This window comes from Amblyomma maculatum, chromosome 9, assembly GCF_055883805.1.
Source record: "Amblyomma maculatum isolate TAMU_Amacu chromosome 9, ASM5588380v1, whole genome shotgun sequence".
In the NCBI taxonomy this organism is placed as follows: Eukaryota; Metazoa; Arthropoda; class Arachnida; order Ixodida; family Ixodidae; genus Amblyomma; species Amblyomma maculatum.
The window spans coordinates 62,803,666-62,826,911 of record NC_139352.1 but is presented as its reverse complement, the minus strand read 5'-3'; the positions used below and the strand labels follow the sequence as shown (position 1 = coordinate 62,826,911).

Sequence of the window (23,246 nt, the reverse complement as noted above, 5' to 3'; positions counted from 1 at the left end):
TAAAGATCCCCAGGTGGTCGAAATTACTCCGTAGCCTTCCACTGTGGGCGAAATGGCTGTAGGGGCTGTTTGAGACTGGCACTGGCTGCCTTTGCAGGCTTTAGGGGTTCCTTTATAAAAAAAAAGTACAATGGCCTCTACTTTGGTGTAAAGCAGGGAGCTGTGGTAGGCGATGATTCTAGGTTTACTAGGAGATTTCATAAGCAGCCTGATGTCTGTGATTAGGTGGTTGCAAATGGCTGTCATTCTTCTGCTTTAAGCGTACTCCACATTTAAGGGTCTCTTTGGCCATGTTGGGCCATTTGTATCAATGCTACTGAAGCTACCTTCCTTCTGACTACTATTCATAATTTTAAGGAACTTTTTTTGGCTTGGTTTGTTGGCATGAGGAAAAGAGTGGACAGAGGACGTAACGAGACGTCTCTTTTTGCCTCCAGTGTCCTTGAAGCTTTCTCAAGGCTTTTGTAAAATTTAATGCAGTCGAACCTCGCCATAACGAACACGGATATAGCGAATTACCGGATAAAACGAACTAAAATCAAAGTTTGGTTGATTTATGGTTTATTACTATGCGAGTTCTTTCTGTATAACAAAAGAAGATTTTCAAAATTTGATGCTAGATCGGTTATAACGGAGCAGCTTTTTTTGCATTAAAGCTGCAAAAAATTCGTAAAGGAGCCGGAAAAACATCTAGGAATGTCATTTTTCAATTAATCGAATCGCCCACCTCAGGAGTGTGTTTAAATCGCCCGTTCATTCGCGTGCCGCGTCATTTGGCAGTGGCAACAAAAACTGCCGCCAATGCTTATGGCCTCCGAGATCACACCCACGCGCGGATGTGTGATCTCTGAGGTCGTGAACGGCCATGGCCGGACTCTAGCATTGCCGCCGCCGCTCCTCGAGTTTGGCCTTGCAACGCTGACAAGCATGCGACTGGCATGTCATCACCATTGCCTCGTCATGTCGTGAGCCCTTGCCGTGTCTCTACCACTGCGACCGACCCGTGCGTGCGCGCTACACTCCCCGAGTCCATTGGCTTTGTCTCAGAAATTGTGCACGGAGGCAACATCCCTTCTTAGTCTTCATTTTTGCTCTCCAACACGGAATGAAAAGCGAGATTTCATGCTTATGCCAAGCTTTAAATTTTAAAAATTTGCATTTTCACCCCTTTGTGTTGTTCGTATTAATGGGCATTTTGTTTTTTTTTATTAGCGAACTTATTTGCAGGAATTTGGTGCACGCTTGTATAACGAATATCGGATGTAATGAACAAATTTTTGCACCCATACTACTTGTTATAACGAGGTTCGACTAATGCGTGTTTCATTTGCAGATGCTCCCCCCCCCCCAGCTTTATTTATCCACTTTATTTGGTCGTTTTTAGAGGTGACATATGCCTGCGTGCCCTCTTTTAGGGGCATGATGGGGCAAAAGAGATGGAAGCCGATTGATGTAGAGTTCTTCAGCACTTGTTTAAAGCAGTCGAGGCTTGCCAAGACTAAAAAGATAGAAAACCCCCAGCTTTAGAGGTACGCAAAGCCAACAAGCACATAGGGAAAGTATGGAAGTTGTTGTGGAAAGTATGTCATGATATCTAAGTGAAGGCCAATGCTTTTCTTCTCCCAAACTAGAGTTTGATGACGTGAGAAAGAAGCACCTTTTTGGCGTGGGCTGGCTATGGCGTGGGTATGCAATAACAGTTTGTCTATGCTCTCCACAGTGGAAGAAGTGCACCAAGAGACCACAGACTCTGAAAGCAATTCAGACTCTGGCCGCAGCGAGGACGAAGTCGAGCAAGACGAAGAAAATGAAGACGAGGGCGACGAGGAAGCGGAAGATGAGGACGAAGATGAGGAGGTATGCTTGCTTTGGTCCTCTGTGGTTCAAAAGAGTTTTGGTTTCAACAGTTGAACATTGACTCTGCTCTCACACTTGAATTGACTCAGTTATCGATATTTACTAATGTCTAATATTTACTAATTGCTATCGTCTTGTTAATGCATCATTTTTAACCAATAACATGCAGTGACAGTTCATGTACCGGCTCCTTTAGTATCGAGATCATTGGTGTGTGGATCTTAAGCTTCCGTTTTTTTTTTTTTTATTGAAATTGGGGTGCTTGTACGTTCTGTGCATTTTAATGTGTGCCTGGGCTTTTGCTTCGCTGGTGCAGGAGTACCAGGATTTGGAGGAAGCCCTGTTCCGGATGCAAGATCGAGATGACAACCTCTTTTTTCACTTTGAGGAGGTGTTCCCGTCCTCGGGTGAGCCTCTTGTTTCCGCCTGCTTCCTTTTCAGCATTCCTGCTCACCTCCCCTCCTCCCTTCCTCCCCTTTTTTTGGTGCACAGTTTTTCTCTTTTATGGTAGCACAAATGTGCTGCAGCCCTGGCAGATTGCTCTTACCCTTAAAATATGCCGTGTCTTTTTTTCTCACGCGCTACCCCTTTGAAACGGATGCTTGAGTCAGCTGCCCTAATGTGATGGGGAAGGCTGCTCACATTTACTCGGGGAATAGGATCTAGAGTAATACTGAAGGACACTGAAGAGGGGCAGCCACAATTGCCTGTCTATAAAGTGTAGGCTTAAAAAGGACTTGGCTTGAAGACTTGAAGAGGCACCAAAGCATTTGTCTGGCTTGTCGGTTTTTTTTTTTCTCCTTTCTCTTCCTGGCTCACTGCAGCACTGTCTTCTTCCATGCTTAGACTTGTGAAGAGAGAGGATTCCAGAGTTGTTGTACATCAGTAGTGAGCAACCACAACCCCGCAGTTGTGCTCGCAGCGAGATAGGTGTGCGAGTTCAGCGGAGTTTATGTGGGAAAGCACTCGCGCGAGTCGCGGGGAGGCTGGCCGAAAGGTGCGGCAGTGGTTGCACCAACCTACTGCCGAGTACGACACCAGCTACAGAGAGCCCAACAGCTTGCAGGCACTGTGTCTATTCCCTCTGCTCAGGCCATTGCCTGCATTCATAGTCAGTCTGACTGTGTTGGTCGGCCCTGTTCCCATTCCAGGCACGTCCTTCATGTTTGGTGCTTCGGAGGGCATCCGAACCTATCAGCTGCCCATCGTTCCCGACGAAAGCAACAATGGTGCTGAGACAACCAGTAAGTACTTTCTCTAGATCACGCGGTCTTGGCAGTAAGTCGTTAATAAAATTTGTACAGAGGAAAGGAAATTTATTTTGGAAGGCTGCCAGTCTTGGCAGTAAGTCGTTAATAAAATTTGTACAGAGGAAAGGAAATTTATTTTGGAAGGCTGCCAGCAAGAGTGGCTTGGTTACATGGTTTCCAGCTATGTGTAACCATGTTTTGTTGATATCAGGCTGCAGTCAGTCACTGACCATACAAGGCAATCACAACATGAGAAATTTGAATAATGTGCTCTTGCTGCTTGGGTTGCTGTGTTTAATGCTGTGTAGCTCCATTGGGCTCTGCCTCAGAGGGGTATAGAACTGTGCTTAAGATATACTGTTGGGCTGAGCCGTTTAACTTGTGTCGTGTGTTGTCGTTCTTCCGTCCATGGTACTAATTAATGCCAGCTAGCAACAAAATACATGCAAGGAATTTAGGTCGTCTACCTCACCACCATGGTCACAAGGGAGTTTTTATCTGCACTATGGGCAGAGGAGGTGCTCAGGGGTTAGATGGATCGAGCTCATGGGATACGTTTCTGTGAGGCTTTGCCCTGCTAGCAGAGATCACGGTGGCTGTTGAGGTTGTTTCAGAACACCTAAGTTGGAGCAACTACTGGGGTGCCTTTTTGGGTAACTCGAATCTGATGGGATGGATCGTTTCAAGTCACCACAATGGGCTACTCCCCGAGTACGAAATTCTGTAACGTTGGCCGCGCTTCAATTTGATCAGTTCAGCTTCACCTTGTCTGTTGCTTAACCCTTTGAGGGTCGAATTGTTTTGGAAGAAACTTTCCCACATGGTCAAATTAATTTACTGCGGATTTTGAAAGTTAAATATGAATAAACTCAAGGAAAAGTTGTAGAAAAGTATTAGGAACCATATTTGGAGTCAACGTTGCTCTACACCGCAAACTCTGGAACCTCGGGAAACTCAGTAAATAAGGAGATCAGGAACACCTCGTGAGTTTCGATGATAAACAAGCTAACAGCAGCCCCAATAAAGATGAAAAGCGGTTTCGGTGGCCCCCGCACGGGAGTGGTCTTAAAAATAAAATCAAGTTTCGCGCGCCTCTGTTGTGATCACGATCATGGGGGGAGGGGGGGCAGGGGGGAGCCAAAACTATGCAAGGGCATTGCCACAGACCAGGCAACAGGGTGCAGCTAGGAATCAGTTCTGTTTATCCCCTGCACAGAAGCGTCCATAAAGATAGAAATCAAGTTTCGCCCCTTCGTTGTGATCACGTGGCGAAACCGAAACTGCGATAGGGCGGATTTGCTGCAGACCGGGCGATACGCTGCAGCTAGGAATAACTTCTGTTTATCTTCGCAAGAAGGTAGTGCAATAAATTTCAAGCACTTCTGGTAAGTCCTAGGAGGTGGCAGGCAGCATCTCTCCGTGAGCATGTATCGTCATTATGGCGCAAAATTTCAAACGGAGGATTGAAACCGTACCGGTACGGCGAAGACCTTGTGGGACAGAAAACCGCCGCCGTACATTTACGACAAAAACCCTCACAGGGTTAATACTTGCAATGGTCTGAAGTCAAAGCCCCATGACAGGATTAACTGTTATGCAGCGTGAGGATTTCAAACAGTTTCCTTCTTCACTTTTCTTCTGTCACCAACTGGCCAGATTTTGAGCCACTGTTCACTCCCTTGTCTGAAATCTTACCCTTCCCCAAGTGATTGGAAGCCAGCAATGTGTGGTGGCTGCTTGCTGTTCCAATTGGAGCTTGGCCTGAGAGACATGCCCATTCTCTTCCTTGCCATGCCTCCTTTCCCCTCTTCTCCCTTGCCCCCCGCTTTACCCTTCCCTCCCACCCCCGTTGGCCGCGCGGTGGTCGCGGCCGCCACAGGTCCATCCATTCCACCGCCCCCGGGCACGGTGGCCAGTACGCATCCCCTTCTGGTGCGGCATGGCGACACGCAAGCGGGCGGGGGCCCGTCATCGCGGCTGCACCGGCGCACTCGAGGTTTCCGCACCCAGGGTGCCACCCACGGAGGCAGCAGCGCCACTTGGCATGTGTACGCCAACAGGCATCCGAACCCACCGGCCATCCTCCAGAGGTACACTCCCTCACACATGGCACCCTCTGTGTGCTCTCGTTAAGGCAGCGCCAGAATGACGTTGGTGTTATATATTGCTACTTGTTGGCGTGTCATCTTTGAAACATACCATGTGCTTTTCCGAATTCGGATGGGCTAGGTATATTTTTTTTTTTCCCTCGAAGTTTAGAGGGTCCCAAATTCTTCACACCGCCCATCACTGTGAAATTAACTGTTCATAGCTGCTGAGAAATTGACACACCATTGATTGCGCAGAAGAGAGCGAGGCATTGCTAGCGTTTGTAAAAAGGCTGCAGGGAGTGCCTGGCTTTAATGGCCCTAGTTTTGCTGTGAGTAAGCTAGAATCTTTAGAAGTAATCAAAACTTTCCTGAATTCTGATCCGTTGAGCAACACTGCAATAACATAGCGCCACATGTCTACAGGGTTAAAAGACAGACTTTGGGAAGAGGCTTGCTCTTGCAGAGAATATGATGGTTCAGCTTTCTACTCAGAAAAGTGCCCTTTATATAACAAGTCAGTGGTTGATCGGGAAGGGCTTCAGAGAAAATGGGGCTGAATGGCTGCAATAAACATATTTTCTCAAATGACTGCAATTTTTTTTAATGCAAATACAAAACTGTGCTGAGAACAGCACAAATATACGCATTACAATTAGAAATGAAACTGCAACCATACAATGTCAATTTTATCACCTTAACCATAGCGACCAGGCACATATGGCACGATTGTGCATTGACGCGACTGTGCCTTCAGAGAGGGTGACCCCGCCATGGCGGCGCAGTGGTTAGTGCGCTTGGCTGCGGTACCCAACCAAGAAAGCGTGTGTTTATTATTAGTGCCTGGTGTGCCCTAGAAGTAAACGACACAGGCAACTGCTTATTCAAAGTTCCCTCAATGCAGGCTACTAGGTCCCAATACTGCCCAGGACATCCTCCAGCTGACGTCGACATTCAACCCTGTGGCATCGTCTACTGCTCAGACAAGGGTGGTGTTTGCCAACAGTGACTTCCGAATACTCGCAACTGATGAGGACCTCTTTGAGATTCAGGTAAGTGCTGGGACTACAAGCCAATGTGGGTGTGCTCTTGCCCACTTCACCTGTCTGCCAGGAAGCATCGTAAACATTATTAACCAGTTTTCTAAGGAAACAGCGGCTGTCTTGACCTCTCCCATCCCACTTTGTGCATAAGCAGTTTCATGCGAGCTGCAGCCGAATTGGTTGTTGTTATTGCCACAGTACCTCACTGTTTTTGTAATGGAGTAATGGAGGTTTACTGTGAAGAATGACTAGGTGATTTTATCGGCATTCACCTTTCATTTTTGGCTTCCCTTCTTAGTTCTGTCTTCTCGTGAAAATTGCACATAACAAAAGAATTTTTTTCTCCAGTTTTTGGGCTGTCCAAGTTGGACTTTATAGGCCAAACCTGCAGATCAAGGTTTCTTAGCCCAGCCATATGAACAACAGCAGGGGTATGCAAATATTGAATTTTTTTTTTTAAAGCAAAAAAAAAAAAAAAAAGAGAAATAGTAACCATAGTTTGTCTTGTTTATTCCAGAATTCACATGGGTATTTGGAAGTAACGTTATACTAGAATTGCACATAAGCAACTGCGGGGGCAATAGATCAGGTGCATTCTCCATGAGAATTCGTCCATCTTCTCTTTCTCACCTCGTATGTCTTGAAAGGGTTCTTCTCTGTGTGTGCAGGATCCGGGCACCTTTGTCTCCAGTAGTGGCACGGGCACCCTGGCCAACATCCCCACTGCCCTGGTGCGGTGGACCGAGGAATCTCGCGTCCTGGACGGGGATAGCATGCACGACTGTGTGGCAGGTAGGTTGGCTCAGCACCTATCATGGGTAGAACACTTTTAAATGCATTTTTTTCTTCTTTTTTTTTTTCGACCCTTTTGCATGAATTATAATGTGAGAAAATATGCTGGTGGGCTGTATAGATGACGAAATTCCAAACTGTCCGAATATGCCACTGATCTCCGTTGTTGAAGCACATGGTGGCTGAAAGGCACATAGTATTTGCACTACAGGAAATGAGATCAGAGTAACTTCCATGTGCTTGTGTGCACTCCTAACAAAAACAGACTGCCGCCATGTGTCCTGCTCAAAAAAGGTAAATAATTGTGAAGAACATTCCTTCAACCATATTCACATTAGGTGCAATGAAAAGGGTTGGATAGACAATGCAATGATTACGCTGGCCTAGCTCAGTGGTATATGGACGCTCCGAGGATGTTTGATGGGTGACATCAAGGCCACAGCCAGTAAGTGTGATTCCGACCTTGTGCGATGACAACTGAGCTTCAGCCACGAGATGTCTATAGCTTTCAAGGACTTTGCCCGGAAGAAGTCTGACAAGTCTGACAGCAAGGGAATTGACACCGGCAGGATGCATGAAGTTTTCGTCGCCCTTCATGGTCACAAAACGAGTAGTCAGTGCATAGGAGGCACTGCTGCGTTCACTTGTGTTGTGCACATTCATAGTGTCCAGTCTTTGTCAAAAGTTTAGAGCCCAGAGGCCTTCTGAGGGTTTTTGCCCTAAATATACGGCGGCGGTTTTCTGGCCTGCACGGTCTTTGCCATACTTTTACGATTTCAATCCCCCGTTTGAAATTTCGCTCCCTAATGGTGATACATGCTAACTGGGAGGTGCTGCCACCTTCAAGGACTTGCATGAAGCACTTGAAATTTATTGCGCTCCCTTCTTGCGAAGATAAACAGAAGTGATTGCGCTAAACTTGATTTTCATCTTTATAGCCACTCCAGTGCAGGGGCCACAGAAGCCGATTTCTATCTTTATTGGGGCTGCTGTTAGCTTTTCATCGTAGCTCAAGAGGTATTACTGCTCTCCTTGTTTACTGAGTTTACTGAAGTCCTTGAGTTTGCAGTGTCGAGCAGCGTTGATTCCAAAATACAGTTCCTAATATTTTTCAACAACTTTTCCTTGACTTTACTCATATTGTGCTTTCAAAATCCACAGTAAAGTAATTTGACCGTGTGGGAAAGTTTCTTTAAAAAAAAATTCGATCCTCAAAGGGTTAAGCCGCATATTATGACTTCTTTAACAATCATGGAAGTGCTAGCCATTGGAGGAGAGGGTAGGATGAAAAACTATCTTGCCTTCAACAAGTTTGGAAACCTGGGAATGCATTATGAGCCACGTAGTATATGGCTCAGACGTAGACCCCTTGGGCTTTAAACTTTTGACTAAGGCTGTACGTACAGCCTCTCAGGCAGCATTGAAGGTACGGAAGACACTGACAAGAAGCTGCACAGTAATGTTGAGTAAACTGTCCACTCCCACTTGTTTTACTTCTTTATTTCTTGCAAGCAGTCTCCTTTCGTTTCTTCTTTTGCACCCACAACTATGGCTTTACATTATAACTATGTTTTTACATTATAATTGCAATAATGCTTTGCTTCATGTGCGCGAAATTGCTCTTTTGCGTCAGATGGTATCTTTTTTTCTCATTATTTATGCGTAAATATGGTATTCAAGCCCACCACAACAAGTAATGTTTTGCTGCGCTTGTACTCAGGAAAGTGGAAACAAATGTTTGCATGCAGGGCTGAAGCCAGCCATCCTGGAAGTTCTGGAGAAGCACCGTGACGAAGAATTGGCCGAGCGGCGGGAAAAGCGCTGCAAGCTGCAGGAGACGGAGCCGGCGGCAGCAGCAGCAGCGGCAACGTCGTCTGCGCCGGCTGTGACAACATGCGCTACTTCCGCAGTTACAGCTACCACAGTGTCAACCGCACACACGGAAGACACGAACCACAACCAGGATGCTGAGCGCACCGTGATGCTGTTAGGGCCATGGCCATCAACAGTGTCGGGAGTGACAGCGTCGACTACCTCCACAAACACTACCAGCGGCCGCAACATTCCACCGTCCGACTTGGAAGAGGTGATGGCGGCAGCTTCGTCTCTGTCTGCACCATCGTATGTGCCGCCATTGTCGCAGCCTCAGCCAACTGCAGTGACGGTGGCAACAGCGGCAGTGAACAATCAGTCGACGGTGTCAGCAAGGCTGGCTGCGTCAAGGCCGACCCCAGTACCGGCACCATCTGAACCAGAATCTGAGCCTGTGCCAGCAGTGGCGTCAGAACCGGGTGAGTTTTGTTTTCTTGAGGCAGATGTGTGCTTTATTCTGCCCAACGTCACTGACTCTTTCATATTTAACTGCCCCAGTGGCAGTGTGTAAATTCAATAAGCGCACACCACGGTTGTATGGTGGGGACTGTTTTAACCTGTTAGGTAGCACGTTTAATATGCTTTACATGAATTTACAGTATTTACACGAATATGCACATTTCTGTTTTAGAATGTGTCTTGTTATCTGAACTTAGGTATGAATAATTGTAATATATTCTTCTAATAGTGTGCAAAACAGTAAAACCCCGTTAATATGTAGTTGGAGGAGACGCGGAAAAAGTATGCACTATTCGGTAGTGCACCTTAACCGACGAGTACAAATTTGCCATTATTCACTCTCTGAAATAAGAAATTCAAGCACAGTAAATTTTCCACTAATACATGTACGTACGTGCATTCTATTGGTGTGCTACGAACCAGAAATCATATTCAGTTGCCGCCGTGGTATTCGTGCGGCGACAGCAGCAGTCTCAAAAACACCGAGACTGGGGGTAAGCAAGTTTCAAGCACACGCTAGTGCACTCTTCGTAGTTCTGTTCTCAGTAGACTATTTTCAGTAGAATGAGTAATGATCAACATTTCCTTAACTGTCAGTATGTGACACTTCATTCGAGTAATCTTCGGCATAGTGCCAACCGTTCGCACAGACACACTAACGCAACAAATGCTTTGTGCTTCGCACGGCACCAGCTGCAAACAGAAGACAACCCCACAAAACACGTTTCATATGCCCGCAACACATCCACAACGCAACAACACCTGCAGGCCCGCAGTGAGAGGTCACGAGCGAACAGCACAAATGCGTGAGCAGTATGATGATGGTTACCGCGATAGGGCTGGCGACAATACTACACAGCGATGCGTTCAAGTCAGCATAGCCAACGCTTCCTGTGCTGCCTATTGACATGGACATCGCCGCATTTGTCCATAGAGTTTCTTACTCTTACCTAGAGGGAAAGCTGTGTCGCCATCTATGGGAGTTTACATGAGTTTCCTGACGACCAGTTCAGTCCCCATGGGCGCCCAAAGCATCATGGGCCGGATACCTTCCGAGTGCAGAACAAACTTTTGGCCAAAACTAATGCAAATATAAACGTTCTACCGTAAACAATGTCCTAACATTCACTTTTGTGACTATAAATTGCAATAAGAGGGAGAAACAGCATGTCAGTGTGAAATTTATTCAATATAAGCGATGGCTCTTTCTCCTATTGGCTTAGCTTTGAGCAGCACAGATACCAATATTTCACATTTAATAGGCACACTTTGAAAGGGAAAAAACGTTTTGAAAATATTATGGTCGCGCTATCACTTAAGGAAGTTTTTAGTGGAATTTCAGGAAAGAGAAACCTTTTATTTGCCACGTCTGCTTTTGCGCCTTCATTACTATAGCTTTTGCAGTCCATGTACTTACCTTGAGATGATGATAATGAAAAAGAGAAATCATAGTAATGCCACTTCGTGCACCCGAGAAAAACCAACTGCCCCGCACCAAGTAGGACAATGGCCCATGATTCATAGCGCGCCCATGGTGGCTGAAGTGCAGCGCCCTCAGCTTTCCCTCTAGTTAAGAGTATAAGCAACTCTATGCATTTGTCGGAACATAGCCAAAATGGCCGCAATGTTGTATTGCCGGCAGTCCGCACGTGATAATGCTCTCCAGAAAGGCGAAAAAAGTTTTGCGTCGCAGCACAGCCAGCAAAACTGCATTGGCAGGTACGTGAGCCACTACATCTTAAGCGGTCAGCCAATATTCAATGGTGGCTAAGCCGGGGAATTCTGGCAACTGCGTTTCAACTGCAACTACTTGGTATGCAGGTACGCGGGTACGTGTTAACAAGATTTTACTGTATTCCAAATTTTGAATAGTATTTGCTTTTCAATCAATATGCACCACACTTTCACTTTCAAACAAATCATGAATAGTTTGAATGTGAAAGTGTGGTTCGCGAAAGTCCTTTAATGTGCTTTGGGCAGTAAAGCGCTGTCACCGCATGGCCGCTACATGCACAAGTTGCAGCAGCGCCATGCGGCACGTCACTGTGTGTGCAGCTGCGGTGTAGCCTGACCGGCACCGATCCTAGGAAATGCGTATTCTAGGAGGCCACCCTGGTGAAGGATGAAAAGGTGCAGCACTCACGTTGAATGCTAATCGAGCCCACGCAACTGCTCTGCGTACCATGCTGCACGTGTGCTGGGCACCTAAGGGCACGGTTTTGTTTTTGAGATAGTCATTATCAAATAATTATAGCCATTTGTCTCTGCATAACTCCTGCTTTATTTAATGCCTAGTGGGCCTTACAGATGCAATGAATTATGCTGATGATGGGTGAAAGAAAATTTTTTTTTTTTTTGCAATATTTGTTTCTTTTTATGGCTGTGTTTTGTGGAAAAACTTATTTCCATTATCTGTACTAATTGCCAAAATTATTAGGTAGTATTCTTCTCTTAACAAATTTTCATTGTTCATTCCTGCACCCAAAAAGTTTGTCTTAAATATGTCAAGTTGCTCTTTTCTGGCCATGGTTTGCAGGTTTCGTCTAATTTGACTTTATAATGTTTGGAAAATATTCACTTCGATTTACACTGAGTTTTTAATATTTGAATTTGCTTTGCTCCCAAGCTCTTTTTGTTGTGTTTTTTTTTGCACACAGCTGATCTTTTTCTCTTATAGCTCAAGGCACCTGTAGCTAGCTTCACCACCTGACTCCCAAGCAACTGGGTGAAGCCAACTTTTTTTTAAGGCCACAGTGGGCACAGGCAGGGGCTTCTCCAAACTTGAAAAGAAGGCGGTGTGAACAGTTAAGAAAAAGGCAGGAATGAAAGAGTTGAGTGTGTTCCAAATCTCTCTCTACTTTTTGTATTGCCCTCTCCAGCAAGGCAGACTCCCATGAATGCTAAAGGAGTGCCAGTACTTGGCTTAGAAGCTGATACCCAAGACTTTAAACTTTTGACAAAGACTGTACATGCGGCATGTTGGCGGGAAATTTAATATTTTCTCGATGCACCATATATCCGCACGCAAGGAGGGCTGCACTTAGTTCTTTTGATCTTGACACAACGTGGCCTTTATGAAGTGGGCGGCCTTTTCTATTTCAATTTTTTGAAATGTAAACGGCCTCCTCTTTGTATGGCGTACTCACTCATTTGTCGGTGTTTCTTGCTGGTGGTTAGACGTCTTGGAACAGAGCTTTGTTGGCTGCCCTCCTCCTATTTGAGGCTAGCTGTTGATGGAAGTGAGAGGATGGAGAGAACATTTAACAAATGCTGTAGCCTTGGAGATTGCAGTGTTGAGACTGCATAGGTTTCTAGCATTGAAAATGCTAGCATATAACGTCCGATAGTGGAAAGGTATGGCCAGGGAAAGAGAGCTGTTCTGAATTTGGTCTGGGAGGAAGTTGGCGTGTTGTTTTGGCCACCACGTTTTACAGTGAGTCATGATCGCACTTTGATGAATCTGTATTTAGGTGAGAACTGTTGTCTGTAGGGGCGAGCGAGGCATCTCTGGCTGGTACGGAGCGCCTGGCAGCATCTATTGTGGAGCGGGTGCTGGGACCAGCATTGTCCATGACTGCTGAGCACACTGCATCACTGCCGCAGGGTGGGTACAGGGATCTCAGTTGAGAGTGCTGTTGTGGGCACAGTGAATAAGTTGTGCTGATATATTCACCAGGTGGCCTAGCATTTCTAATTGTCCGTGCCAACTCGTCGGGACAGAAGTGCCTTGTCATGCTTTAAACATCGCGAAAAGATTGCGCTGGCGTGCAGCTTACACGCACCATTTGGTGGCGGCATGTGAGGCAGCTGTGCACGGCCTGCGCCTTGTTGACTCCACGTTTGTGGTGGCACGCGCCTCACACATCAGCGGCATTATGATCTCCTGTCATGCTGTACGCGCTGCGGGAGGTTTGAGGAGGCACGCGGTCCACACAACGTCGATGTCGCGACCATCTGTTGCACTATATGTGCTGCAAGTGGCGAGCTGTGGCAGTGCAACTGTAAATAAATCTCCTTGGCCGTAAACATGTCTGCATGAATGCCTTTTCGATACTTCTGCAAATTGTTTGTTTTGATGACGCAAATTTTTTGATGGTGCAAATTATTTCGCGACCCCGAGAGATTCGTATCACCAAGATCCCGCTGTATAGGTACCATGGAAGTTGCATATAAAGGTAGAAACCTTGTTGAAATGTAAGTTGGGTTTTTGTGGACAGCGCATTTACCTGAATGTACATAGCATAAACGTGATTGTAATGGAAGGCCATCTTTGTAGCCATGAAACAGAAAAAAAAAACGAAACATATATGCAAGGAACAAGACTGCATCTGAACTGAATAAAAGCTGGTCGGCGGTTCGTGCGTGAACACGTTTCCTAAAGATTGCCTTGCCTACCTTTGAGTATCAACTAGGTATGAGAGTTGATACTGCTGCCATTGGGTGAAGTCCCCCCCCCTTCCTCCTCCCTCTTTTTCCAACTGAACTGTGCAAAAGATGCTCACACGACTCTTTCACAAGGATAGGCGCAACTGTCAGTAGCACGATAGTAGGCAGAGTCTTGTCATGCCGCCACCACATCGCACATGTGCCTGGTAGGCCTAATTGTAAAAACGAAAATGTCCCATTCGCCCAATCGCATAATTCATGCCTCTTGAACACCAGGTGCTGTGTTCAGTAACGCCTGAATAAGGCGAGTAACTCTAGAAAAACTGTGCAGCAGCACGTGTGTTTGACGTCTCCGGATAGTGTCTCATATTAAAACTTTGTCATGCAGTAGAAATATTTAAAAACTAAATTTGCACCCATAGAGGATAGCGGCCATCAAAGGTATTATTACATCAGCAGTACTGCAGACAAGATGTCTGCCTAACTTTAGTAGATTGACATGTAGCTCTTTACGCCACACATTCCTCAGATTTGCACTTACTTCGTATTCAGATATGTGGCGCAAAAAACACAAACACATATCTGAATACGATGCAGCACCAACTAGCCTCTCAAGCCGTTATTTTGCACTTACTGTACATGAGTGCTGCCTCTGGTGAAGTTTCTGATATTGCTTTCTTTGCTTTGATACGCGATGTGCTGTGCCGCTCACCTTGGTTCAGTCTTAGGGCCTTGGCATTTTTGTTGGTTGGCCTGCAGTGCGTCTGCTAGCGTACAAGTAATGCAACGCGATTTTCACTGGAAGCTGCCTCTGTATAAGGTTCAGTTATAACACTAGGGGTTAATTTTTCAGTTCTGTTCTCATTAAAAGAAAAAGTTTGGGGCTAAGGTCAAGCAAATATGTTTTAAGGGGGGATGAGCAAAATTTCGCTAGGAAGAGCGTATGACGTAATTTCACACTACAGGGTCTGGCTGTTTTATCGTTTACTATGGGTCCAGTGGTGGAACTGCTGTGCCAAGTGGTGAAACTTTGCTGCATGCCACTACAAACACAAGTTCCTGCTCAATCTTGCGCTGTACCTGCACCAAAAGCGTGCACGATTGTGCTATAATACATCACTTCTGCCATGAAATTTGGGAGGACACGCAAGCTCTGCCTGTAAGGGTACGACGTTACAGCGTTAATGGCTCTTGTTTTCCGGTCCCTTTTGCAGATCCTCACACACATCCGTTTACTTTGCTATTGCTTCGTATGAGAGTTCCAAATGTGCCAGTAAAAGCATTGGTATACGTGTTGCTGTTTCGAACATTAAATGAGGTTTTGACGTTTTACTTTGCTACTCGCTTGATCAGAGTGCTTTGTTTGTGCCTCTGTTATCCCACATAGCCTCATTAGCACAGAGTCCTAGGAAAGTACGCTGCGTGTAAGACCACTCAACATGGATACAAATTCCTATTTTAACCAAGCCGTATGAACATGCTTGCATGGCCTATGGGCAGCAAGTCTAACTTGGGGTCTATGGGTCCTGGAAGGCTGCATTCTGACCCTATGCCCATGATTTTTCATTTGCAGCACTGACGCTTGATTTTCTGGAGGATGGGGCCTTTAATTGTGTTCCGTTAGAACCTGGCATTGCTGCAGATTGCAATCTTTTCTGCTACACAAACTGCTACATGAAGGCTATCACCAGTTTTACTATTTGCAGGCCTTCTGCTTGTTCAGCAGAAGTTCGTGTGCTACAGTCATTGTAGCAGAGCACTCGCAGTAAGAGCGCATAATGTGACTAGTATTTTAAAGGAGCGCTCTCTCGTGGCATGTGCGTCACTGTTAACCTGGCCTGCAGGTACCACCCCACCCATGAGCTGGCTGGAAGGCTTGGGCAGCACGGCGCTGTCAGCGGTGACCAATGCCCTCCAGCAGTCATCCAACTGTGCGGGTGGCCTCTTTGCGGCAGCCAGCCAGGCCTGCCCCATGGACACCTCGGAGGCCACCACCACGACCACAAACTCTGGTGCGCCCGCACCTTCCGAGGAGTTTGAAGGTGCGTGTCTTCTAGAGTGCCCTGCATCATTTTCTCTCTTGGTGGGAGAACAGACTGTGTGGGAGAGGTGTTCCGTGCTGACGTGAAGAGACGGGAAACGCAGTGACCAGTCTTGCAAGCCGTCACACATTAAAAATATTGTTGTGGTATTTGTCAAACGGAGCGTTGCATATATATAATTTGATATTTAAAAGACAGCAGTACATAAGCTAACCTGTTACCTAGAAGCAAGAATATTTTTTTCTGCGCTGCTGACAGGGTTTTCGCCGTGACATGCCTTCCTTTGGAGCACTATCAGGTCAGCAGTTGCTAGGCATATTGCTATGCTTAATCATGCCTTGAATCGAAGCTGCAGTGGGACAGTTATTTGGAGTTAGCCACTGCCTATTATAAGATATCTAATCCTGTTACCAGTAAGCTATGAACATAGTAATTGCTCAGTTGATCAGGGTATGTTCTGAAGTGCCTGCGGCAGTGATGAAGCAAAACAGCAGCGGGCCACTTCTAGGCTTTGTCTAGTAGTTAGATTTCGTATACCATATGGGAGTACAAGAGGTGAAAGATCTCCCTCATGCACACATACTCTTTTCTCATTGTAACATATGGTCACTTAACTTTCCCTAGAGTTTTTTGGCCCGTTGTTGTGCCAACCAGGTTGTTTTGGTGCACACGCAGTTTGTTTTCAAAGGCTGTTTATGAAAAAGAGAATGCTGTTTCGAGTGTTCTGCATTGGTGTGGTGAAGTAGGGGAAATTGGCTCATAGGTGACCTTGTGGGAATTTCTACTTGTAATCAAGACTACATTTGCAACTGCGGTTAGAGGGTGCAGGCCGTTTGGCTCCCCACTGCTTGAGTCTGCACTTTCAGCCACGGTCAGGATCTGCTCACAGAAGTGCTGGATTTCTGTGCTGCAGCTTTGTTTGGTATGGCCAAGCTGCCAAAACTGACGTGATGCTCAGTAGACATCTTCCTGTTCTGAGATTCCTGGTCCTTGTTCTGTTACCGTTGCAGATGCCCACAACCTGAGCACAGATGAAGGCGACCGGGACACCGCTTCTCCGGGTGAGAGGAGGACTTTGGAATTGGGTCACTCAATGGCCCTTTATTTTTCCTCTCATTTCGGGCGGGACTGACCCAGGATGGTATCAAGTTGCTTAATAGCTTGAAATATGTTAGCGTTGTCCATGTGGACTTGTAGATGAAGGCAGCAGATAACAGAGAACATACCGCGCCCGTGTACACTTGTACCATAGAGTAGAGTAACAAGAGAGGACACTCCCGTTAGCTCCTGCTGTCCACTTTTTCTCTTGGCACATCAGAGCCTTCAACAAGCTTTGTCTGAAAGGGTAGCTAGCGGAAGCCTTCACGATTTTGGTGCACTCTTCAACGTCCCTGACAGTGTTCGCGAAGCACAGCACTTGGTGAAACCAGAAAAAAGTCGTTCTCGCTTGGGTTTCACCTTGAGCGCAGACAGGCATCATCATGCAAGCATTGATTAAACTACTATGGTGTAAGCAGTTTTTGGCAATATTTTTCAGCCCATTAAATAATTTGAACTTTCGGTTAATTCGAACGCTTCTTCTGGTCTCTTGAAAGCCAAATTAACAAGAGTTTACTGTAGTACTTTGCACTCTGTGTGATTAAATTATTTCTATACGTCAAGCACAGTGTGCGCGTGCAGGCATGCATGTCATGGCCAGAGCGCAAAAACCAAGTAGCCACCTGCATCGTGACATGTCAAACTCCAGCATAACTTTGTAAAGTGATCTGGCATTCAGTGTTCCCACGAGTATTGTCAACTTGCCGAGGCTTTGCATGGTTGCATTGGGTGTTTCCTGTTGTGGCATCTTGCAGAGACCAGGGAGGCCACTGCCGCTGTTGAGGACGTTGGCTCTGACGGATCGCAGCAGCCAGTCGAGGAAGTGTAAGTTGCGTCCAGCGTTGTTGGATTCTCAAGTTTCCTTTGCATGGGGTGTTGTGGTTAGCTTATTGCATATTTTGCGAACATCTGTTGTGACGGCATCCCTACGGGGCCTTTATTTTTTTTTTTCTCGCTGCTGCTTGAGTGCTTGGTCTGTTGCATTTTGGCGTGGCAGGATTACTCTTTTCCAGTTTTAATTCCTTGCAAACCGCAGTTACAAAAAGCAAACATTTGCGCTTCAGCAGCAGCAGTAGTTACTTAGCCCAGCTGTGTTACTCGATGTTGATGCCTAAACTCTTGGTTTGATGACCTTGCAATGCAGATTCAATCAAACATGGGCGGAAGTTAGCTCAAGTACAGCTGTCAGCTTGTTGATTTACCTTTGTCTTCATCAGTCCAAACATTTGAAGCATAAATTTGGAAATACTGGGTCTCTGTTCAAGCAATGCTCTATTGTTCCCATGCAGGGAAACTGGGGTTCCGGTGCCAGCGCAGCCCCCACCATTACGACGTATCTCTGATGTAGCTGGGCCCTCGGCCTCCAACGACTACTCGAGCATCTTGGGAGGTGCGTCTTTTCGCTTGTTCTCGAAGCTGGTATACTCCCGGACAACTTTTTGTGGCTATGCAAATCTACGGGGCGGAGCTTTTGTCACTGTATTACACCGTGAAGCTCTGGTATATCTGTACCTGGTCTCAGCTACGGCTCTGGTTTCAGCTCCACTTTTGGTTGAAATAGTAGTTTTTTGTGAAGTATGTTTGTTTACGCCACTGAAGGCCTAAGTGAATGTAATTTTGCGGTTAGTATCCGTGACTTTAGTGTTACTGACACTGACCTATTGCACGGTGTCAACTGTGTTCCCTCTTTTGACTGAGACTTTGCGGGCCTTGGTTTGGGGTAGCTTGCCCGAAATGGGGACTGTATCGTCACAGGTGTAACCCAGTGTACGTGATTTACGAGTCTTGTGCCCCATGCAGACGTGGAGATTCCCGAAGGTGTCGACCCGTCCTTCCTGGCTGCGCTCCCGGAGAACATTCGCCAGGAGGTGATAGCGGAACAACTGCGGCTTCAGCGGCTGCGCACGCATGCCCAGCAGCAGCAGCAACAGCAGCAAGCGGCGGCCTCCTCGGCAGAAGGTGCCGCCACTTTCACAGAGGTCAACCCAGAGTTCCTGGCTGCCTTGCCTCCCAGCATCCAAGAAGAGGTTAGCTCTCCCACTGTTTCCTTTTTTTTCAGGGGAAAGCCTTACTTGGCTCATTGGTGGTGTGGACGGAAGTGTCAGCCAAATTTGTCGGCAGCATGTGTTGGCAGAAATGTCCGCTGCGCGTGTGCAGTGCATGTATTTAAGATGTCTCAAAGCTTAGTAATTAACTAATTATTATTAACTAATGTTCATACACCTACTGCTACATCATTAGTTTGTAAAGAGGAAGACGAGCTCCGGCAGCAGGCACACCGCGAGCGCACGGCACGAGATCGAGTTGTTAGCACGAAAGGCTAGTACAGTTGCTTTTGCGAGGTCTCTCTCGGGTCCTCTTCGCTACCAGAAACCCTGTTACAACTTACAGATTGATTAGTACTGAAACCATCCTAATCCTTCTGAAGATGATTGACAGCTGCCGCAGATGCACGGACATGCCGGCGAGTCATGAGTCATAAAAGGCTTGCGCCTTAAATATCTGTGACCACCGGGAATTTGGCTTGATTTTGTATTTGTACTTTCTCGGGTTTTAGAGGGGGCTTCTCCACCCGAACTGTCTGTCCTTTTCGTGCTGTTGCTTAGGTGCTGGCGCAGCAGCGTGCCGAGCAGCAGCGGCTGGCTGCTCAGAACTGCAACCCGGACGCCCCCGTGGACCCGGCCTCGTTCATCCAGACGCTGCCACCAGGCCTGCGACAGCAGGTGCTGGCCGACATGGATGACTCTCTGCTGGCCCTGCTGCCCTCGGAGCTGGCCTCAGAGGCGCACTCGCTGCGGCGTGAGCTTGAAGCCCGCCACCGGCAGATGCAGGAGCGCTTCTTCTCCTCGCATGGCGGCACAGCCCTGTCACGCATCCTCCGATCAGCAGGTGGGAAAGGCTGTTATTTTGCATTGATGTATCAACAGAAGTGAAGTGAGATAAGGAAGGAGGGTAGTAGAGCAGGCCAGTAAAACAGAAAAATGTCATCTGGTGTGGTTCATTTGTTGAAAAAAAGGAGTTTGAACTTGCAAATTAAATGTGTAGACTTGCAAATTAAAGGGCAGTAAATGATGGAGATGCAGTTGAGTGCATGACTGACTGGAAAGATAGTTTGGCTGAGTGTTCAAAACTGTGGCTGCTCGTACGTTGTGGTGAGCATTTAATTTTTGTTTTTGTTTTTGCGTGAGCCTTGCAGGCTGTTTCACACTTGGAGTGAAACTAGCGGCATGTGGCAGCCGTGCTTTGTGAATCGCTGCTGCCAGAAGCCTGGGAGAATGGGTGGCAAAGGCACACGCAAAATAAGTATAATTGGACGCTCTTTCCGCTCCTGAGCCTGGTGCCGTCTGTTCTCCCTACCACGCTGCAGTAGCAGTTCACAGAGCGTGGCGGTCACGAGTTCCCAATTTCCCTCCAAGTGTGAAACAGCCTGCGCATCCTTCCATTCATTGTTGATCAACGAAGGTGCATGGGTAGCTTCAACCATGGCACCAGTTTTTAGCATTGTTCGCTTCAAAAGGCATTTGCTGCCGTGACGTGTTTCAGTGATTCACGCGCAGCAGTGAGTGGCTCGAGTATTGCAGTTTCTTATCTGCCTAAGGTGGTGTTTCCCACGCAGCGGGTCGCATGGGCACTCGCTACACCATCCACACGGTGCCGCACCACCGAGGCCAGTGGACGTGGAATGCACTCTCCTCCCGGGGTGGTGCTGGTGGCGGCTCGTCGGGTGCTCTGGGTCCGCCCACCTCTCAGCAGGCGCGCGGCCGCCAGCTACTCGACCACGAGGCGCTGGCCTGTCTGCTGGTGCTGCTGTTCGTGGACGAGCCACGGCTCAACACTGGGCGGCTGCACCGCGTGCTGCGGAACCTCTGCTACCACCCGCCCACACGCCACTGGGTCGTCAAGGTGAACCACCGCTGCTTCCTACTTATGACAGTCCATTAGCCAATTATTGTCTGCCTTGTCACTTGTCGTATATTACCTGCCAGAGTCATGACTGATTTTTTTTCGCTCCGCCTACACCATATTTTCTACAAAATGAGGCCGTTAATGCTGGTGGGTTTAAAATGTACAGTCTGTGGAAGGCAAATTGGGACCACTTTCTTTTTTGCTGTGACGAGGTTCTGCAGTAGTCTTTTTGTATGCTTATGTATAAACACATAAAACCGCGTGCAAGCTTCTTTCCCCACGGCCGGCAGTTCACACACCGTTAGTGCCACTAGCCTTGCTAGAAATAATGCCATGCACCAGCACTGTTGGTGTGGCACTGTGTAGAACATTGATCAAACAGCTGCATAAGAATACTGCCAGCACAGGCTTAGTGCCTGCTAGTCATGTTTCCCTTTGGCATTCTGCCATTTCATTTGGCGGCCACTGGCAACTTTGTTGCAGAAAATGTTCTTCAGCCTTCGAATTTCAGCATTGATTGGCCCAGTTTGTGACCGCATTGCTGGGTTGAATTCTTGCATGATGGTCCTTTGGAGGCCATCTGGATGCTTTTGCATTTCGTGAAACATGCCTCTTGGATGCTCTGTCCTGTGCAGTCTCTACTGTCCATTCTGGAGAAGACCAAAGAGAACAGGCCTCTAGAGTCGTCGGCGGCTGGCATGACGGTTCTGGAGAGTGGAGCGGTGGCCGGAGTGGGCTCCCACCAGCAGCAGCACACCCCTCGGGGCAAAAAGCTGAACAAGGGCCAGCCAGCGAGCCAGCAGCCGTCCTGGCTGTCCATCAGCCTGGACGCTGCACTGGGCTGCCGCACGAGTGTCTTCCAGATTGTGCGGCACTGCAGCAGCCGAAGGCCCTGTCCACAGGTCACCATCCACCCCCAGGCATCGCCTGTTGTCTGCCGGTAAGCGCACCATGCACCTCATAGTGGCGTATTATGGTTTACGTCGCCAATAAAATAGTCAGCATAGCGAGTCCATTGTATCGGTCTCAACCACTGCATCAGCTTCGTTACATGGAGTTCACGAATCTATGTGCTTCAGTAAGGGTGGTCAGAGAATCAAGGAACTTTATAATATTGAGGTATTGACGTCATGTAGGTTGTTACTTCCAGGTTCAGCCATAGTGTGTGCAACACTTTGTCGTGCTGGTGCTCATCTCGCATTTGCTCAGAGTTGTATCACTCCCTCATTTCTGGTTAGCTTATCTGTAACTCTTGGTAGCCTTTGTAGGCTGAGCTGTAAGGGGCACCTTTGTCAGGCTCCATGCTCCTGCTGGTTAGTTTACGAAGGCTGCAAAGAAGGATGTTACTGCTGTGGAACGCCTGATTTGCGCGGACGTTCCTGTGTTCATTCAAGGTGTTATGGTTACAGTTTTGTTTTCTCTGTTTTTCGTTAAATTTGTCTAAACTGAGTGTTAGGCACTCAAGGTATTGGAAAAAGTTTTATTTTTTTCTCTTGTCTTGAGGGAGCTGCTTTTGTACGTAAGTGCTTTTTATTTATTTATTTGTTTATATTTTTGTTAGCTTGAGGGCATGTGGGTCGATGTGGCTTGGCAGGGAATGTCTGGAAACTGAGCGTTCCTTGCTCATCTCTTTCCCCACCCCTTCCGCCATGCTATAGGCACGTCCTGGACACACTGATCTCGTTGGCCAAAAGCTTCCCCGTCCATTTCCTGCCTGAAAAAGTTCGTGGCGGCCAGTCAGGTCCAGCGTCCACAGGCAAGTCAAGCACGAATGCTGGTGCGCCTTCGGGCCGCCCATCATCGCGGTCGGCGCCTTCAACATCTGGTGTGGCATCACCCCTGGCTGCGGAGCCCGGCAAGGACGGTGACTTCTGGAGCGTCCTCGTGCGACTTGACTGCAACGCATCGGGTGGCAGTGTGGGCAAACGTGCACCCAAGGCAGCAGCTCCCGAAGAGGAAGGCACGATAGGTCTGTCGGTTGGCCATGCATGAACCTTCTTTGTGTGTCCACGGCAATGCATAGAGGCTGTTGTGTTCGGCTGTTGAAAGAATTTTTTTTGGTTGTGGCGGATGCATTGCTATCAGGCAGCATGAAGACAGGTCTGTGTACTGAGACTTTTCTGGGCGAGGTTGTTGTAAATCATTCAGAAGCCCAGTACAGTCGAACCCACTTATAGAAATATTGAAGTGCTGTGAAAATATTGTTATAACCAAAAATTGTGATAACCGAGCTACGCCAAAACGACAAAGAAAACATGAGCAACTTATGAAAGGGGAAGTAGCTTATACTTTTCTCTTATTTGAAGGCAAACATATGTAAACAATCAACTTAAATTTATTTCACTGCTTCGCGTCAATATTGTTGACATCTCTCTGCAGTGGGTTCAACTACTGCGCATAGCCAAGTGGAAAATTTTTAACACAAATGATGTTTCGGGGGGCTTGATCATTATT

The 23,246-nt window shown here is 47.2% G+C and overlaps 1 protein-coding gene across 8 annotated transcripts in view; it reads left to right on the top strand.

The window, feature by feature from the left end:
* The window catches only part of HUWE1 (HECT, UBA and WWE domain containing E3 ubiquitin protein ligase 1), a 153,808-nt gene that overhangs the window by 111,523 nt on the left and 19,039 nt on the right, over nt 1-23,246 (top strand). For 6 of the 8 annotated variants that reach the window (XM_084578869.1, XM_084578872.1, XM_084578870.1 and 3 more), the window contains 17 exons: nt 1,721-1,857; nt 2,174-2,264; nt 3,009-3,102; nt 4,961-5,197; nt 6,099-6,246; nt 6,906-7,029; nt 8,778-9,320; nt 12,851-12,964; nt 15,591-15,788; nt 16,799-16,849; nt 17,642-17,711; nt 18,176-18,276; nt 18,687-18,913; nt 19,493-19,775; nt 20,503-20,789; nt 21,428-21,732; nt 22,451-22,761. In XM_084578869.1, the coding sequence (XP_084434995.1) occupies nt 1,721-1,857; nt 2,174-2,264; nt 3,009-3,102; nt 4,961-5,197; nt 6,099-6,246; nt 6,906-7,029; nt 8,778-9,320; nt 12,851-12,964; nt 15,591-15,788; nt 16,799-16,849; nt 17,642-17,711; nt 18,176-18,276; nt 18,687-18,913; nt 19,493-19,775; nt 20,503-20,789; nt 21,428-21,732; nt 22,451-22,761 (3,321 nt within the window). The remainder of the gene's footprint in view (nt 1-1,720; nt 1,858-2,173; nt 2,265-3,008; nt 3,103-4,960; nt 5,198-6,098; nt 6,247-6,905; nt 7,030-8,777; nt 9,321-12,850; nt 12,965-15,590; nt 15,789-16,798; nt 16,850-17,641; nt 17,712-18,175; nt 18,277-18,686; nt 18,914-19,492; nt 19,776-20,502; nt 20,790-21,427; nt 21,733-22,450; nt 22,762-23,246) is intronic. The other 2 variants (XM_084578871.1, XM_084578874.1) reach the window with 2 other exon arrangements.